At 36.0% G+C, this 20,543-nt stretch overlaps 1 protein-coding gene across 13 annotated transcripts in view; it reads left to right on the forward strand.

Annotated features, from left to right (window-relative positions):
• Window positions 1–20,543, forward strand: part of LOC119794208 (calcium/calmodulin-dependent protein kinase type II delta 2 chain) — a 67,667-nt gene that overhangs the window by 40,580 nt on the left and 6,544 nt on the right. For 3 of the 13 annotated variants that reach the window (XM_038301644.1, XM_038301642.1, XM_038301648.1), the window contains 15 exons: window positions 336–408; window positions 3,945–4,047; window positions 7,291–7,374; window positions 7,530–7,624; window positions 9,701–9,823; window positions 9,927–10,010; window positions 10,238–10,280; window positions 12,083–12,123; window positions 14,126–14,185; window positions 15,301–15,345; window positions 16,526–16,574; window positions 16,936–17,034; window positions 17,475–17,495; window positions 17,918–17,993; window positions 18,094–18,188. In XM_038301644.1, the coding sequence (XP_038157572.1) occupies window positions 336–408; window positions 3,945–4,047; window positions 7,291–7,374; window positions 7,530–7,624; window positions 9,701–9,823; window positions 9,927–10,010; window positions 10,238–10,280; window positions 12,083–12,123; window positions 14,126–14,185; window positions 15,301–15,345; window positions 16,526–16,574; window positions 16,936–17,034; window positions 17,475–17,495; window positions 17,918–17,993; window positions 18,094–18,188 (1,091 nt within the window). The remainder of the gene's footprint in view (window positions 1–335; window positions 409–3,944; window positions 4,048–7,290; window positions 7,375–7,529; window positions 7,625–9,700; window positions 9,824–9,926; window positions 10,011–10,237; window positions 10,281–12,082; window positions 12,124–14,125; window positions 14,186–15,300; window positions 15,346–16,525; window positions 16,575–16,935; window positions 17,035–17,474; window positions 17,496–17,917; window positions 17,994–18,093; window positions 18,189–20,543) is intronic. The other 10 variants (XM_038301651.1, XM_038301655.1, XM_038301645.1 and 7 more) reach the window with 9 other exon arrangements.

Consider the following 20,543-nt stretch of genomic DNA (forward strand, 5'->3'; position numbering starts at 1 on the left):
AATTAATCATGACCAACCTAACTTACATTTCCATTTTGGTGCTGGAAGTTCATCTCCCAAGTGAAACACGAAGAGAGAGTCTGTATGTGTGCTGTCTTATTTGCATAGAGGCCATACAGCTTTAGTGTTATAATGTAGTTCCATGGATAAAACGTGACGTCATTTTACCTGCCGTCTGTCAGGTAAATGCTATGGGAGAAAGCAGGGTGTACATTGTAATGAAATTATTTTATTATCCCTCTTTTTTTTTTACTGCTTCCCCTCACCTGACGTACCTTCCTCTCTCACTATGAACTTTCCTTCCCTTCACAAACCTTTTCACCTTCTTTCCTCAGCCACTGCATACAGCAGATCTTGGAGAGCGTCCACCACTGCCACGTTAATGGGATTGTTCACAGGGATCTGAAGGTTTGTATGACAAAAACCAGTGCTGAGAACTCGGATGACATGAAGTAGAGTACAAAATGTACATAAGTTGTTTTTTTTTCTTTTTATTTATTTTTAAGTTATTTACTTTTAACTGTCTTAGCCGATTCCGGTTGTCCTTATCGAAAACTAATATGGGAACATTTTAAAAGTAGCATTCACAATACAGTTGTGTTGAGTCTTTCTGGTCTAGCTGATGAGGATCTCACTAAATTATCACAATATCTCTGTATTTAATATGTGACCTGTATCCCAAAGGACTGCAATGATTTTTAGGGCAATACATTTGAATACAACGCTTTCATGTGACATATTTTTTATGGCATGAAAACACAAAGAGGTAGTTGGTTTATCATATCATTAAAAAAAACTACTTTTAATTTCTTTTAGAGCCACTTGTCCAATAAAGTCTTGTTCTAAAAATGTTACAGGTAATTCTTTGTTTTGTAGCCTGATACTGGACGATTGATAACTAGGTCACTCTTTGCTATACACCCAAACAAATACGTTTTCTCAGTTACTCAAAGTATAGATATTGACTCAATACGATATTAGCACAAATCATAAATGCTTTTAGTATTCATTTTGTGCTTAAGAATATTAGTAAAGGCTTGATAGTGATATTGCTACTACAGATATTGTAAACAACCATAGCTATGAGAACAATATGAGAATAATATTAACCAATGGGTTCCAGAAATGATAAACAGAAACAAAGCATTTTTATAACCATGCCAATTTTGGAGATTTTAGATGAAGGCCGATATAGAATCTGATATTTGTTTTTTTTGCTAATACAGGTGCTGGTCATAAAATTAGAATATCATGAAAAAGTAGATTGATTTCAGTAATTCCATTTAAAAAGTGAAACTTGTATATTATATTCATACATTACATACAAACTCATATATTTCAGATGTTTATTTTGTTTAATTTTGATGATTACAAATGACAACAAATGAAAATCTCAAATTCATCATATCAGAAAATTAGAATATTGTGAAAAGGTTCAAAATTGATGGCCCCTGGTGCCACACTCTAATCAGCTAATTAACTCAAACCACCTGCAAAAGCCTTTAAATGGTCTTTCAGTCTAGTTCTATAGGCTACACAATCATGGGGAAGACTGCTGACTTGACAGTTGTCCAAAAGACGACCATCGACACCTTGCACAAGGAGGGCAAGACACAAAAGGTCATCGCTAAAGAGGCTGGCTGTTCACAGAGCTCAGTGTCCAAGCACATTAATAGAGAGGCGAAGGGAAGGAAAAGATGTGGTCGAAAAAAGTGTACAAGCAAGAGAGATAACCGCACCCTGGAGAGGATTGTGAAACAAAACCCATTCAAAAATGTGGGGGAGATTCACAAAGAGTGGACTGCAGCTGGAGTGAGTGCTTCAAGAACCACCACACACAGACGTATGAAAGACATGGGTTTCTGCTGTCGCATTCCTTGTGTCAAGCCACTCTTGAACCACAGACAGCGTCAGAAGCGTCTTGCCTGGGCTAAAGAGAAACAGGACTGGACTGCTGGTGAGTGGTCCAAAGTCATGTTCTCTGATGAAAGTAAATTTTGCATTTCCTTTGGAAATCAAGGTCCCAGAGTCTGGAGGAAAAGAAGAGAGGCACTTCATCCACGTTGCTTGAAGTCCAGTGTAAAGTTTCCACAGTCAGTGATGGTTTGGGGTGCCATGTCATCTGCTGGTGTTGGTCCATTGTGTTTTCTGAGGTCCAGGGTCAACGCAGCCACATACCAGGAAGTTTTAGAGCACTTCATGCTTCCTGCAGCTGACCAACTTTTTGGAGATGCAGATTTCATTTTCCAACAGGACTTGGCACCTGCACACAGTGCCAAAGCTACCAGTACCTGGTTGAAGGACCATGGTATCCCTGTTCTTAATTGGCCAGCAAACTCTCCTGACCTTAACCCCATAGAAAATCTATGGGGTATTGTGAAGAAGAAGATGCAATACACCAGACCCAACAATTCAGAAGAGCTAAAAGCCACTATTAGAGCAACCTGGGCTATCATAACACCTGAGCAGTGCCACAGACTGATCGACTCCATGCCACGCCGCATTGCTGCAGTAATACAGGCCAAAGGAGGCCCAACTAAATACTGAGTGCTGTACATGCTCATACTTTTCATGTTCATACTTTTCAGTTGGCCAACATTTCTATAAATCCTTTGTTTTTATTGGTCTTCAGTAATATTCTAATTTTCTGATATGATGAATTTGAGATTTTCATTTGTTGTCATTTGTAATCATCAAAATTAAACAAAATAAACATCTGAAATATATGAGTTTGTATGTAATGTATGAATATAATATACAAGTTTCACTTTTTAAATGGAATTACTGAAATCAATCTACTTTTTCATGATATTCTAATTTTATGACCAGCACCTGTAGATCTGATGTCGCCATTCCTCCTCTACTTTCTTAAAAATCCATCATGCTAATGTCAACGATCCTCTTCTCATTGATTATTTTATATATTATTGAGAACTGTATTTTTTTTTTTTTTTTGCCGTTTTTGCATCCTTGTGTAGTGCAGTAGTGGTTGGGGGAAAATAAATCATTAAGAATCAGAAAAATCAAAAATATGTCTGGTCATATTACAATGTGATCTAAGCGGAACAGAGTGAGAATATTAACACTTGTAACATTTTCAATCTCGTTGGAAATGATGGCCTTTTAGATCTCTCTTAATCTCAGGATTTTTCTTTACTGTCATGGAAATCTGTGTGTAGATATGACTGCCTGTTCCTGATGAGCTGTACGTCTGCCATAAATCTCAGCTTTGAAGGCTGTATGTGTTTGGAGCCTGTAAATGTTAACAAATGTATTATTCATTAGAGTGTGCTGTCTCACTGGCCTTAGGTTGGCAAAGACCGTTCTGCACCCTTCTATGTACATGCTTGTGTGTGTTCCAGAAAGTGTGTGTATATGTGCAGGATGTTGGCTCAAAAAATCCTTGATTCTGCTAAACTGTGCCAGCATCCAATGTTCTTAGTTTTCATATATATATATATATATATATATATATATATATATATATATATATATATATATATATATATATACACAGCCCTCTATATTACATGTTTTCACACCTCCTCTTACCCCACTCCGTCTTCTGTATCTGTCTTTCCTCACTGGGCTTTGTTCCCTCTCACGGATTTATGTGTGACATTATAGATGAAAACACTTGCTTTTCACCAAGCTCCTCTTTTTGAATCCGTGAAGCTTCAGGAGACAAGTCTGTTGTTCCAGCACACAAAATGTCTGTGGTCACCCTGAGAGTCAGTCCTGTTCCATTTGTTTCTCTGTCATCTGATGGCAGAAAGGGAGTTGCCTCAGACACTGATTTAAGAGCAGTTTAGTGTCACTTATACCTAATGGCTTTGATTAGGCGTTGGTTTGGCTAATCTGATTTTAGATCTGTGTCTGTGGGCAGCATGATCCCTGTGCGTCTGACCTCTCACCTCTAACCTGTTTGACTCCGCCCCCCCCAGCCTGAGAACCTTCTGTTGGCCAGTAAGCTGAAGGGGGCGGCGGTCAAGTTGGCTGACTTTGGGCTGGCTATCGAGGTACAGGGGGACCAACAGGCATGGTTTGGTGAGTATTCAGTCATCTGTTTCTCCATTCTTAACATTAAGGCAAATGTATTGTCATCTAATTAGTTATTTGAATACATTGAAAATATTCTCTGAATATCAGAAGCATATGAAAACTATTAAAAGCCATTCCAAGGTGGGAATGGAGCCATGAATCAGAGATTTAGTTTCAAGTTGATAAGTCACATTGGGACTTCAGCCCTGAGGGTCTTAGGAGTAAATTCCGCCTGAAATTACATATGTAAATTAAAGCAAGTACTGCTCCCAAACTATAGATAGAAAATAAAATTGTTTTGTATTTATATGACTGAAAGGCAATATTTTTCAGGTGAAACCACTATTTTAAATGTCACCATGTTTGGTTTTATATGTGATTACACAAAGAAAAATGACAAAAATTTTGTCTCGCCAAATTTTTTTTTGCAATATAAACTCTGCAAAACACCATGAAGCTCCATTTGAACTTCTGAATGAACCCTCAGACTTTATAGATCCACATCTTGACTTTAACTCAAGCAAATATGGACTGAATAAGTTGAAGCATTTTAATTGTTCCAAAAAAGTTTTAGTGGGCAGTGTGCTAGGTGGAAATGTGATTTTGACACTATGCCAAAAGTGCAAAAATGCATTTTTTCTACTCATAAAAGGGAATCTGGCCAGACAAATATGTATATATACGTCTGGTTCTTCAGAATTAAAGCATTGGCCATCGGATGCATTTGAAGACTGAAATCAAAACGTTTGAATCCATGTTCTAAGCGTGTGTCATGAAGACTTCTTTCACAGTTCATATAACAATATAAACAATAATATTTAGTCTCATTTTAGCTGTCCTCTGTCTCCTTTTTTAAATTTATAAATATTTGTGAGTATTAAACTATTTTGACATCAGACACACCAACCTGGCATTAAATCAAATTGATCAAAATCTATTACAGAAAGACAAATAAATATCAAGAAATAAGTCAAATAGAATGTAGTCTATAATATAGTAAAATTCAACACCTTATGAACTAAACACTAACATCTATCTGCCTGGAAATGTTATAAGACCATTTACTATGCCTTGGGGCTCCAGCAAAGCACAATGAGAGGCATTACTCACAAATTGAGAAAACTTGAAAGTGGTGGACCTTCCAAGTAGAGGTCAGTCAGCCACAATTACTCAAAAGTCTATTAAGAACTGACTGAGAGATTCATAAAAGAACCCAGAAGATCAGTAAATCAAAAGCAATCCGGGTCTTACTTTCTCAGTTTATTTCATTGTTCACAATTCAACGATAAGCAAGAAAGAAGTGGAAAAAAATGCTCCACTGGGAGAAATATATGGTAAAAACTACTGATGACCAAAAAGAATACACAGGCCAATATTACATTTGCCATACAAGATCTAGATTATCCCCTCTGCAGACTGATGAGGGATAGCAGGTTTATTAGTGTTGGACCATTACACAGGTTTGTACAAAGTGCTTTATATAAACACTAAGGAACAATGATAAGGCTCATTAAAACGCCAAATACATGAAATGAAAAGAAGCACAAATCTAAGCAGCACATAAAGAAGAAGCTGCACAAATTTATAATAAAGAGACATGATAGAAATATGGTTATGACCTTCATAGGAAATCTGCACTTAATAGTTTTGTTTTCAGTCTTGATGAAGGGAGTCAAGGTTTTATTTTTACTTTTTCTTTTGGATATCCCAGATTGCAGGGAGTTGCTTCCAATGCTGAGAAGGACATAAGCTTAATATCTCTTCCACCTGTTTAGTTCTGGTCCTCGGATCACTGGATGAGCCAGGTGTCTGTGACTCATACCTGTTTCTAAAATGTGGCTGAGGTCCATGACTGTTCAGGGCTGCCTTCTGTTGGCCAATAGGAAGATTTCTATCCGTTTGAGACTGATAGCTGGTGCACGACTATAAGGACTATTGTGATATGATGCGTTCATGTTGGGTGCTGCTACCTTTTTTTATTTTATTTTATGAATAGAGATACCTCTACTATTATAATAATGAAAGTTTTTTTCTGAATTACCTAAAATAAGGAAGGTTTAACAGTGGCTTACTCAAAATCAATGCTTAAATCGTATAAGGACTATGAGGAATAACATTAAATAGGCTGTTCATGCTCAAATCCCAATTTTATAATTAAGACTGAGTATAAAACCCCTTTGATAAATGAAAAATACTCATTGCCAGGTATTAGAAATACATGATAGAAGGTTCACATAAGGCTATACAGGTTTGGGTGACGTTTAGATTATAATTGAAAACAAAAACAACAGATTTTGTATTTGTACGAGTTATCTTTAGTCTGATATAAAAATTTGTACAATGTACACATTTCAAAACAAATTAATAAAAACAAACAAAAAACATAATTTAGAAATGTAAAAGTGTCTGACTCCAACATTGTGCACTTTCAGAATTCTTAATTTTTGTTTGTAAAAACAATTTTTTTAGTTTCAAATATACATAAAAATTACAGATATAATAAAAACACCAACATATGCATTTTAGAGTTGTTGGAGCTACAAAGACATCTTAATACTACTGACATTCATATTCACATAATGCACCATAATTGTTTTTTTATGGTGAATTATTTAACTAACCATTATGAACTTAAGTTCCACTGCAATAATATTTATATGACATATTAACACATACAATATAAATTGATAGTAATAATTTGATGTATGTTACTTATATTACATAGTATGTTTTACAATGCCAGAGATTGGGACCAAATAATTTCTCTACACCTTTTATTTATATTGATGAATATTTGGACACATAATTTTTTTTTCTGGTGGTGCTCATGCCTCGGGTCTTAAAGTCACCACATCCCCTCCGTTTGAAAATCACTTTTCTCTGTTTAAAGAGCTTTTGGATATATTTATTGATTTTTATTGGCCTAATATAGATGTTATGCAATAAAAAAATCTACTTAAGAAAACTGTTTCCTGAAATAGAATTCTTTAAAAACAGATCGTGTCCCTTTTCCTCTTTTGTGAAAAACTAAATAGTTCCCAGGAATTTAAACTCATCAAAGTGAATTTCCCCATAGGTCATATTCTATCCAACTAAAACAAGGCTGCAGCCAAAGATGAAACTTTCCAAACAGATGTCTTTAATCCCAGTCCATTCCCACACACAGTGATTAGTCCAATCATTTTCATGATGTTTTTACATAACATTGTAGTAATAGAATACAATTTTCTCGACATCTTAACCCTGCAGGTTTTGCCGGCACCCCTGGGTACTTATCCCCAGAGGTTTTGAGAAAAGACCCTTATGGGAAACCAGTGGATATGTGGGCTTGTGGTAAACAATTCCCTTTTACTTTAATTACATTTGATGATGCATTTCGTATTATTCTCCATGTTTAATTGCAGATTAAATTATCTTTATAATAGCTTTTGAAATAATAACGACAATAACCATTACAATGGCTTTTATTCACATTATGCCTGTTTTAGGCGTGATTTTGTACATCCTGCTGGTGGGCTACCCTCCATTTTGGGATGAAGATCAACATCGCCTGTACCAACAAATCAAGGCGGGGGCCTATGATGTAAGTGTTCACACAAGTACTTCTACAGCTTGAAAAGCCAATGCAAAAAGGGTATTTGTATACATTTCCATGTACATACTGATGTGCTCATACACTGGCTCAACTCAAAATTGATGTGCAGTGCTTTGCAAGTTTAAATAGTTCTGAACTCTGTTCACCCAGTAACTGTGAAATTAATCCTTGTTTGTTGAAATTTTTGGAATGTAAAATTAAGAGCCATAAATTAAAGATCTTTTTTAACAATAACATGTCTCACAAAAATGCTTTTAACTGTTTGTATATATTCGGTTGTATTTAGAATACATTTCAACTCTGTCATTACACTGTCACAAGTACAGAGCAATGAAATGTAGTTTGCATCTATCCAGAAGTGCTATACAGGATATAAATATTTATTTACATGTGTAAACCAAATAGCAGATTCTAGACAGACACTGAGCCTCTCGTTGTTCACACACCACCATCTTGTCGTCATATTTCGATATTTGTTATATTTATTATATTATTGAAACAAAACGAAGAAAGAAACAGTGTTTGTGTGTGCTAGGTTTTTACATTTTTCCGCTTCTTTTATGTCCCATGTCGTCAAATATGCTGTAGCTCATTTTAAAAACTCTTTTGGTTTCCCTCTTGGCAAGTAATACAGCCTGAAAATGTTGCTATGATGCAGCATATTAAAGTATACTATAACTTTTGAAAAAAAAACCCTAACTCAACATTTGTCCAGGCTAAACCGTGTTACAGGTAACACTTTTGCTTTACAACACAAGGGTCCTGGGTTCTAGTGTTTGGCAGGACTCTATTCATTGTGTTTTTAAGAATCCTGACTTTTATCAGCGCAATTTGGTTTCCTCCTAAAAAACCCAAATTAGCATTTTTTTGTTGATTGGTCCCTCCAAATTGCCCTGAGGTATGATTGTGCACATAGCTGTTTGTTCTCTCGACTTCTGTTCTGCCCTGGGATTGTTGGAGATGAACACTAGCTGCTCCCTATGCTGTGAGGATTATTCATGTATAACAAAAACGTTAGTATTTGACAGATGAAACCTGGATTTTTGTGTAAATCTGTTTTTTTCATGATTGTTTCCTTCTTATCTTTGCAACTTTGCTTCTAATGCTTATTTTGGTCTATCCTCTTGGGATGGATTGGATTTGAACTATGCACAGTCAAATTTCCTCAGATAATTAAACCCTGTTGTGTAAGTTCAAAGCCACAAAGAAACCTCCTCATGAACAGGCTCAATAATGATAACATACACATGCTTTTCCCCTTATTTTTTCCCTGATTTAATCGACTTATTTTACTACTCAGAATCTAGGGATAGAACAGCAAAGCCAGTTATTGTCAGGCTTAATGACCAAGGTCCTGTTCTCTATTATAAATATTGAAGAAAATAATTATTTAGTTTTAGTTTTTTAAATTGGATATTTCAATTGCCAATAACTTCCCAAATTAATAATCTTGATTTAATAAAGAAGAGCTTAGAAGTTCATCAAAAGTGTATTTTCTGTGTAAAATAATCTCAGTTCTAGGGTGTCTTTCTATTGATATAATCTAACTTCATATTGAAAGTTTATCTATTGTTTTTACCGAGTATGGCACAAGTAAATAATCAAATCTAAAATCCTTTTCAGCATTGCTAACTAATCTAAGCACCATAATGTCCTGTACCTCTGAGCCTGTGATTGGTGGGTGAAATTTTCAGAAACTGTGTGACTTTGTATTTTAGATCCTATGTCCCTGTATGAATTTGATGGAGGGATTATTGATAATTGACCTTAAAACTCACTAAATAGTTGGTTTCACTGCAATTCTTTAGTAAAAATACGGTTATTTTTTTGTATTTATTGCATTCTTAAGGTTATATACCATTTTAAAACAAAAAATTCAAGAAAACAAGGGTGGTCTGTTTATTTCTAGGTCTTTCTATTGCTGTATATAATTCATATATAAATGTGACATTTTCATCTGTATATGAAAGTTGGCTGAGATGGCCCTGCTGACTTGCATTGCTGCTTATTGTTTTATTATTAATTTATTAATAATTAATTTTTTTTATTAATTTCTTATTACAGTTTCCATCCCCAGAGTGGGACACTGTAACACCTGAGGCCAAAGATCTCATTAATAAGATGCTGACGATCAACCCCAGTAAGCGCATCACTGCTGCTGAGGCCCTCAAACACCCCTGGATCTGTGTATGTTATAAACGTTCATACGTGAAGGAATAAGCATACACATTTTAATTCAGTTAAAGTACTTTCCTCACCCTTCTCTATCTTTATTTATTTTTTCTTGCAGCAACGGTCCACTGTTGCTTCCATGATGCACAGGCAGGAGACTGTGGAGTGCCTGAAGAAGTTTAATGCCAGGAGGAAACTCAAGGTGATACTTCAGTCAAACCACATTCCTTTATTTTTTCGGAGTTTTTCATCTTCCTATCCCCCAGATGTCTTACAGTAACATCATAATAACTTGTCTGCGAATCCCTTGCACTGCTCTGTAGCTAAGCATGACTTTTCTTGCTGCGACTTTCTAATCAATCTTCTTCTTATCTTGTTTTTGTCCATCCTCATTTCCCTCCTCCTGACCCCTTTCTGCTGTAACTGCAGGGAGCAATATTGACCACTTTGCTGGTCACAAGAAACTTCTCAGGTATGTTTTTCTCAGCCTGATTCCCAAAAACTGGTTTCTGACCTGTATCATAGACATTAAGCATATTTTTTTTACTCCAGCAGGGTTGATTGTTACAGAAAGTAGGGTTTTCACACACCTAGTGTTAATTTTTCACAGTTAGCTTTCGATTCACCAAAGCATCTGTAAAACAGTGGAGTTTTTAACTTTAATGCATGCCTGGCCTGGAATTTTCTTTTCTTTATGGAGCACAGATGCTAGAGCCAACGGGCCAGTGTTAAACAGATTCATCCCTCTTTATCTCTCCAAATATTGCTCTGTCACTCTTCTCCTGCACCTGTCACTAATATAAACACTAATATTCTGGGGTTTATTGACCCACTTTTGCTTTCCATTTTTTTGCAGTAAATTGCATCCACGCATTTGTCTCTTTTTTATATTCATTATTTTCCTTCCTTTTTCAATTTATTTCCTTTTCTGTGTTTGGATTGTGGTATCCATTTGAGGTAAGATATTTGGGATGATGAGCATATGTGTGGGGACTGATCCAAATGATAGGTTTTTGATGTTTAGGCTCTCCTTTGTTCCTAATGGCCTGTGAAGCATGCAAAGAGACTTGTTTGGAATTCTTCCTGGAAAAAAAACAAACCTATTTGACCTTGCATCTTGTATGTACCATGACATACAGCATGCTTTTTGAATGCATAAAAAAATAGAATAAAACAAATAGGGGTATTTTTTAGAACAAAAGGTGTTATCAAATAGAGGTGCACCGATCACGCATTTGTGGCCAGTTCATGATCTTAAATTCTATATCTGTTCCGCTCATACAGATTCTTAAGAAACCCTCCTATTTATCTTAAAGGGTTCATTATTAAAATGAATAATGAAAATAAAGTTTGTCTAAGATTTAAATGTAATTCTTTTAATTAATGGTCACTAATTTATAATGTTTCATTTAATGTTTTACAACAAGCAAAAATGTATTGTCTGGTTGGAATTTCTGGCTAATAGTTATTAGCACAACTAACTCTAAACATAAGCCTCTTTCTGTTTTTCCTTGGTATTTAAGACCCTTACCTTAACTCGGATATTTCCAAAATGTGGGCAACATTTCTATACATAGAATTTTCTCTAACAGAGAATTTAAAGAGCTCAAAATAATAAAATATACCTATGGTGCAAATGTTTAAATATATTCAGCTTATTGTCATTAGCCAATGTTTGGTGTGGATCACTTTCTTTATTTTGTAGTTCAATAAAACTTGGTCACAGCCATGTTTGGTGGCAAACCGCTGCATTGCCCCCACTACCAGCGGTAAAGTGCAAAAGGATCAAAACATCTGAACAGTGTAGAAGCCTGATTCCCTCTAAATAATTTCTGACAGTTTGCACTGTTGTGCTTCCTCTCTGTTGCTGTGAGCTCTGCCTGGTTAGTATTTAAATTGCCAGCCAAAGTCTCGGTGCATCTCTAGTTTTAATGTGTAGGGATCTGGTGCATGTGTATGTCACTTAAAAATGTGTAAGTCTACAGATTTTTAAATCCTCCATCTTTTTTCCTCAAGTAATACACCCAGTTACAACCTTCCCTTCCGTCCCTTACATATGAATATGTATATAATATGATAACTGCTTTGCATAAATAATATTGTTATAAGAGGTAATTTTTGTATCAGTTTATAGATCACAAGGTTGTATTTTGACATGTTGATTATAAAGCTGAGGGCTGTGATTAAATATGTCTGCTGCATGTTAGTTACATCTCAAGTGAACAACTGCTTTATGAGCCTACTTACTGAACCATTTTATTTTCTTTCCTGCAGCAGCCAAAAGTTTGCTAAACAAGAAACCAGATGGTGTCAAGGTAAGTTGAAGAGGCCATTAACCCTTTTTACCTTCCTCCATTTTTTCAAATTGGATGTTGAATATTGCCAGGGCCTTTTGCCTTTAATTAATCAATGTGCACTGGTTACATCATTCCAGGACAGGCAGTCTAAATTATGAAAGTGATTTTATAGCCAGATTTTGACCACATACAGTATCTGAATTTGATATTTAGTTTATTTTAATCATTCATTTGTTTACTCCTATGTATGTTTCCTAATTTTACCAAGTTGCATGTGTTTTAGAGTCCTTATGATCTTTAAGGTCTCTGTTGTTCATTGCTCAGTTTCTATGATCTTTAAGAACCAATCTAAAATTTAACACCACAGAGACACATGTGCTGATATCAGTACAGATTTCTTAAGAGCTTCCTCCTAGAAACTGCCTGTTTTTTTGTTGTTTTCTTTTTTTAAATAAAAATAGGTGTTCATTTTAGATTGGATTTTTTTCATGCTTTGAAATTGGGTCACTGTGTTTGGCACTTATGTTTATCATACTGTCTCTTACTGTACCACATGCGCTGGCTTATTTAAATCTTTTTATATAAGCCCAGACATGGATACATATTTAAACATTTTTAAAACATTATGTCTTATATCATATCTGGTGTCTGTTTAGGTAATGATGTGTCAGCTTTATAAATTGTGGATTAGGAGGTTAAGAAGGCTGCAGTGCACCACAAAATTTGCAGCGCACTAACCTCCTATATATATATATATATATATATATATATATATATATATATATATATATATATATATATATATATATATATATATATATATATATATATATATATATATATATATATATATATATAGTTTCCATCATTTTGAATGCAATTTTCCTAAGATTTAATTGTAACTGTGTTTTGGTGAAGCTTCTGTGGCACTGAAACTACTACCAGTTACTGTGTTGAATTCTGATAGTTAGCTCAAAAATATAACCTCTTCAACACATGTTTTAAAATCATTTCTGGTTAAACTAACATGTTCCTTCTTTTACATTACATTAGAAAAAGGTTATTATTGTATCCCAGATCTATGTTTCCAAAATTGAATAATATCCTAATTTCTTTTAATCTTTACAAGAATATTATGTCATGTTTTTTTGTTTTTTTGTTGGGCAGCTTGAAGAGGAATAAATCCCTTTCAGAGTTTAAACTTTAGTGTATATATATATATATATATATATATATATATATATATATGTATATATATATGTATATATATATATATATATATATATATATATATATATATATATATAAAGGTATTAGATATTTATTTTTGACCAAAAGTCATACATTTCAAATAAAATGGTTGAGCTAACTGTTGCTAATTGCTGAGTTGATCAAACAAACTATTACATTTGTTAGCAGTTTTGTGAGGGCTACTGATTTAGTAGGAAACTAACCATCTAAAAATGTTACTGTAAAAAGTTAAATTAAATTGAAGAACTTTAACTCTACTCTCTAGTGCAGGCTTCCCCAACCTCGGTCCTCGAGGCCCACTGTCCTGCAGGTTTTAGGTTTCCTTGCTAAAGCCCAGCTGATTTTAATTGAAAGCTGATTAACAGGCTTTTGGTCTACTGCAATAATTATAATCAGCTGTGCTAAAGCAGGGAAACCTCTAAAACTTGCAGGACAGTAGGCCTCGAGGACTGAGGTAGGGGATGCCTGCTCTTGTGCACAAAAACCAGTTTTGAATTTTGGGTTGGTGAAAATAATGAGTTGGTGGAAATTCCCAGATTTTGAAAAAGGATCTTAGAAAATGCAACATCAGTTTAGATAGAATTCAACTTCAGCATCATGTCCTAAAAGGTCTTTGTCATCTGGCATCGGTTATGAGCATAATAGTAGGGTAAAGGATGTCTTTGGACAGATGAGTTGGGTTGATCACTTTGGAATGGCTGGAAAAGATGGTGTTCTAGTTCAAAGAGTGCGTACGTGTATCATGTCCCCTCTACACTGCCCCCTGCAGGTCAACAACAAAGCCAACACAGTGACCAGTCCTAAAGACACTGGCCCTGCCTCTGCACTGGTATATACACTCATCGGCTTCATCTACATCCACACCTCTTTTTCATCCCCCCCAAAAAAATCTAATCCTCATATCACAGATTGGAGGAGGTACAGGTTCACCATCTCTAATGGTTGATATCCAGATTACATGAAAAGACAGAAACTCTTAATAAAAATATTGATACATTTAAGGGCAGAAATATGAGATGAAAAGACAGTCATTCTTGGTAGCAGGCTTTCCCTAAAAAAGAAAGTATGTTCAAGAATTAATGTGGGCATGAGATGTCCTATCTCCATAATATCTGACACAACAAGCTCTAAAAGATACTGAGCATTCCTATTGATGTGTCTTTCATATATCTTGATTGGCATAGCATACATGTTGTGTAGAGTTCAGTTTGACTTTAGCAATAATCCCTTTGTCAAACTCCCTTATGACCTTTACCTCACGCCTCCAGCCTGCCCCCTTTCTCCTTGCCCCTCTTCACACCCTTAAACCATGCTTTAGTGAACTTAAATGTCTCTTTACTCCTTCCAGTTGTGCATATGAAAGTAGAATCCACATCTGCATCTCTGAGGATTCGTTCCTTACGCACTTTGCCTGTGCATGGCTGTCAGGAGTACATGGTATTTGCTCCTTAGCCGTCTGCTTTAGTGGATTTTGCCTAGTGTCTGCTTATAAGCTTTCTGTGTCTGGCCATGTGACCAGCGCTTTGCATGATGTGAAAGATTTTCTCTTCCCTCATTTGCTGACGGTTTGATTACGCATGTACATGAGGCACATGGTCTGTCTTTTTCTCTCTCTCTCTCTATCCTCCTTTCCATCTTCATCATAAAGCGTGCACACACACACACACCACACTCACATGGATACAGTAAAGGCTGCTGATGTCATAATCTAGCATAATCCGAGTGAGTGTTTAGGGACTGGGGAGGGGGAAGTCATGACTATCAATTTTACGAACTCCCAGACATTCGATGAACCCAACAAGACGCTGCAGCACACAAAAACAGGGATTATGTTGCAGAACATAGATTTAAATTTCTAAACTACACACAAAATAATTAACACAAAAACATGTCAGCAAACATCTGTACTTGTTCACTCATTCTCTATTCTCTTGATCTCTTTAGGAGCCACAGACAACTGTGATCCACAACCCCGTAGATGGAAATAAGGTATAGTGGTGAGCTTTTTCAACATGATATAAAAAGCTGCTGGGTTAAAAACAAGCCAATATGTGTTATTTTGGTGACCCAGTTTTTGGTCACACGAGGACCAATCCAGGCCTCGCTTGATTTAACAAATCAGAGTTGGCATATGTGTTTTTGTCGTAACCTGGGTGATACTTTCAACCCAAACGCAAGGATGAAATATTCAAAAAACGAGATGCAAGCTGCAGCTTTTTAGACCCCACATACTGCCAGGGGTTAGTCCAGAACTGTTCTGTTTGGTACTACAGATGTAAATAAGATGGAAGATATAAATGGGTTAAAGTTAATAATGGAAGAAAAAGATACTTTAGGAATGAACAATTAAAATAAACTGACATTAACTTACAAAACGGGAAAGGCTTTAGTTTCATTCAGTTCTGCTTAGAGTTTAAGATTTGAACAAGAATTGTTCTAGAATGATGCTTTTAAAGTATGGACATTCATTATTATTATTATTTTTTTTTACTATGGCAAGTTAAACTCCTGACATTTCAAATTGGGTTGCACTGTTGTTCAGGCCCAGACAGATCTTGGCTCCAAGTAGAATAAAAATGTTGAATATGTCCATATAAAAAAAACAACTGAAAACAAAAACAATGATCAGTGTCCTTTTTTTTCAAGCAAACAGACAGATTTTGTTCCAGTATTTGGCTAAAACTACCCAACAGCATGGACGAAATTTTGATTTCAGAAGTGGAGGGGGGACACAAATATTTTTTAATATAAATCTTGTGCATAAGTTCAGAGAGTTTTCTATTAGATCTTCTGTGTTTGTATCCTCAACTTTCTCAGTGCTGTGACCATCCAGTCACAGACCTGATTCAGAGGCACGTCAGATGTTTGTAAAGCGAGTCTTTCAGGAGTGACAGAGGTTACAGCCAATTACACAAGAAAAGAGGGAGGGCTTCAGCTTCATGTTCAGCTTGAGCTGCAGTTTCCGCTTGGTCCTAGTGCTCGACGAGTAGCGTGTACTGTAGTGTAACATTGTTTTTGGACAGTTTTGAACAGAATTACGTCCATGCCCAACAGCATGAACCAATCATTGGGTTAAACACAACAAGTCAGCACATTTTATTTTCTGTGTATTTCTCCTTTAATAAACACTCTCACTTTCTCATTTTAAACTAATATCCCTCTTTGTCAGGAGTCCATTGAAAGTGCCAACACCACCATTGAGGATGAAGATGTAAAAGGTAGGCAAACTCTCCGCACACCAGTTACTAACTGGGCATGTCCGTCATTTAACACTGATTGATCCTGCGCAGGCGTTTCTGATTGTATTAGCAAACAGTTGATGAAAAGGTAGCCAATGCAAGTGGGTGTTTGCAGGATGTAGTTTTTTTCTCTTTTAAATTTGCATGCATCTTTTTCCAACATATTTGTGTTTGTAGTATTATTTAATGCCCCTCCCACATTTTTCTTCTTTCTCATAATTTTGTTCCCTTTGTAAATTCCTTTCCTGATCAAATGTGTTTGTCTTTGTTGCACCCGCTGCTCAAACGCACAAACACTGGACACAAAATTGCACACTCATCACTCATGCAATCTTGTCAGCCCTCCGTCTGGGCAGCTTAGTGAGCGGTGTCTTGAGTTCAAAGAGTCGCTCCTCACAGATGTCAGACTCGGGACAGACTCCCACGTCCTCAATTCAGAGTAAGTCCCCTCTGCAAAAGGGGAGATGAACTGTTTTGTTTACCTTGTGTAGGATTATGGCTCCTCTGTATGAAATGTCTCAGGTTCTGTGATTATGATGTCCAGATCATATCAAGTTTCATACAGTCTGTATGAATAAATATAATAGCATTCCTCATGTTGCATCTCTCTAAATAGGATCCTCTTTGTAACTCCCCAGGATTTTTTTCCTTGAGTCCAGTTTGTTTGGTGTTTGACTAAATAAACTGAACAGATCTCATAGATCTTTTACTTCCATTTACCTTTTTATTCAATGTGCTTTACTCACAAAAATACGCAGTCATACAGATTGTTGTTCATGTGTGAAGGAAATAAAGCTTAAGGACTCATCTACATGCACCTTTTGTTATAACATGTCTCTTTTGTTGCACAATTTAAGTAATTTTTTCAATATCCTCCAGCCTGCACCAATAACAATAAAGGTAACTGTTAATATTACTTAGTTGAAGCTAGTTTTCTTGTAATTACATTGCATCTGAGCATTGGTTTGTATGTCTACTTGGAGCTTTTTGGATGAAAGGATTCCCTCCATCGTGCATTTTCTTCCTGCCTGATTTTGCTATTAGTCATGGGAGGCTTTCTTCTTTTATATCTTCAGATTTAAAATGTAAAATACTATTAATGAGATAAATCCTAAAATATGTTCTTTGCTTCTTTTTCTGAGTGCCTTCCATATCTAATAACGTTTAGAAATTTGTGTGAAATGTGTAGACTAGAACCCATTTGATGCTATTTTTAACGTCGGACTGTTTTGATCTGCACCAAGATCCTACTTGCTTGAAAAATAAAATAATCCTTTGTTTGGTTTATCTTTAATAAATAAGCGTAAATGTTTTTGTTGCAGCTCGCAAACAGGAAATTATTAAAGTTACTGAACAGCTGATTGAGTCTATAAACAATGGAGACTTTGAAGCCTACGCGTAAGTTCCCTTTAGTAAATCCACAGTTATATTTATGTCATAATTAGCTGCTTCTAAAGTTTCTGATGGTGGGCTCCTTTTTTCTTTTTGTTTTAAACAGGAAAATCTGCGATCCTGGTTTGACTTCCTTTGAGCCCGAGGCCCTGGGTAACCTGGTGGAAGGACATGACTTCCATCGTTTCTACTTTGAGAATGGTGTGTTCAAGCCTATCAGTTATGATAAAAAAAACAAGATCAGTTATTATTTTTTCTTTTAAAAAAGAGTTAAATAGTTAAAATATGGAAGTATTATCACCATTGACACCCACTTTAAAGGAATAGTACACCCAAAACATGATTAGCCTTCATTTTCTACTCACCCCCATGCTGAACAACACCCTGGAGTACTTTTTTGATATCTCAAATGCATCTGGAGATCTGGGAGGCTTCTTGCTGTCTGCTGACATTCAAATAATGGAGGTCTATGGTGACCGAGACAGAAAGGTCCATAAAAGTCCACAAAAAACGTGTCAATATTCCTCCATACTGGTCGTCCAATGTATTCCAAGTGTCCTGAGTGGGTAGCATCCAGAATTTACTCGAAAAGAAGTCATTTAGAATGTTTTTAGAGCAGTAGTGTATAGGATTTCCTGAAAGCGCGCACATGCGCGTTCACGAGGCTACGGAAGCCGGCAGACCAAACCAGATGAAAGTGCGCATTCAGCGTCTGCTCTGCCGATAATGCAAGCGTAGAAGAAGAAATGTGCTGTTTACCTGTGCAAAGAAAGAAACAACGAAAGAAAAATGTCTGAGGACTTCAGTGTTGAGGAAGAGCATGAGTTCTTTGCCGAGCTGAATGCGCTGGTTTGGTCTGCCGGTTTCCGTAGCGTCGGGATCGCGCATGTGCGCGCTTTCAGGAAATCCTATACACTACTGTTTATGCTCTAAAAACATTCTAAATGACTTCGTTTCGAGTAAATTCTGGATGCTACCCACTCAGGAAACTTGGAATACATTGGACGAGCAGTATGGAGGAATATTTAAACGTTTTTTGTGGACTTTTATGGACCTTTCTGCCTCGGGCGCTGGGCACCTCCATTATTTGAATGTCAGCAGACAGCAAGAAGCCTCCCAGATCTCCAGATGCATTTGAGATATCAAAAAAGTACTCCAGGGTGTTGTTCAGCATGGGGGTGAGTAGAAAATGAAGGCTAATCATGTTTTGGGTGTACTATTCCTTTAATGCAAAACGCCACATTTCTGCATCCAGCTGGAGGAAAAAACAAAGTCAGTGTTCTCTATTGTTCCCATCAAAGTTGTTGAGGTTATTCCAATAGCTTTTGGGTTTTCATAGCTTACATTAGTGAAATGTAATACATTGCACAAGTTTCTTTTAACAAATCCCCTCTTGGAGAGCCTTATTTGTTTGTCACTGAAATGTAAACTAAAGTCATGGAACTGAAAGCAGCTGTTTATTTAAAGCACTAACAGTGTATTTTACTTGTAAACATACCGGTAATTGAGATAAATTACAACAAAAAATACAAAAACGGATTTAAGTATATCTTGTCACAATTCCTACTGCAGAGGGTGGTAATAGTTTGGAAAAGAAATCTTAAAAAGTTACAGGTGGAGAACTGAAGCACTTTTCTTCAGTGTTATTAAAATTATTTGTTAATGAGGTTTATTGTGGGGGAAAAAATACACATCACATTGACTTTGCTCAGCAATACTGTAGGTTTTATCATTTACTTTTCAGTCCCCAAACCAACCAGCAGTAACTATAGCTTCTTCTAAGCAAATTAAAATGTGAAACAGTATTGTTCCTTGGTAATTGTCATGCAAAATAAGTATTCAACTATGCAGTCCAGTTAAATAAACAGAGATAGATGGTTTTACTCAGTCGGCACTTTATTTACTTTTCCAAGTAAATTGAGAAAAAGACATCCACAAAGTCACGCATGTATGATGTTCTGCCCTGTTCTGATCCAGACAGAGTTTGTCTCCCTTACAAAAATGGAAAGTAGTCCAAGTCAAAACAAATTACAGACACTTTGGTTAAACAGTAAAATGTTACGAATAAACGTTGAGAAAGAATCTGGCTTGTTATGGGAATACGTATTTCTTGTCCCAAAACACTCATCACTCAGACATTTTGTTGTCCTGTTTGTGCAACAAACTGAGTAAAAAAAAAAATCAGTATGTAAATGGCGTAAATCAATATATGAAAGAAGAAATTAATAGAAATCTAAATTTTTCATCCACACCACCCTTCCTCCATTTAAGGCACTTCTGATCACTGTATCAGGACAAGATTCAGCTGTCCGCAGTGGATATTGATCCACATTACGTCTACTCATTGTAATTAATCCTAAAACTAGAAATGGACTTGACAATCTTCTCAAAACTGGTTGAGAACGACTCAACAACTACAGCAAAACTGGTCGTCTCACTGTAGTTGGTGCCCCTTTATGTAGTCATTTATTTTCCTTCCACTTAACTTTCTATGACCTTTGTCTTAGCCTCCTTGTAGAGGGTGTTAATGACTGTCCTCTGGGCATCGGTTAAGTA

The sequence above is a fragment of the Cyprinodon tularosa genome, unplaced genomic scaffold (genome assembly GCF_016077235.1).
Source record: "Cyprinodon tularosa strain WSP-4 unplaced genomic scaffold, ASM1607723v1 ctg470, whole genome shotgun sequence".
Classification (NCBI taxonomy): domain Eukaryota; kingdom Metazoa; phylum Chordata; class Actinopteri; order Cyprinodontiformes; family Cyprinodontidae; genus Cyprinodon; species Cyprinodon tularosa.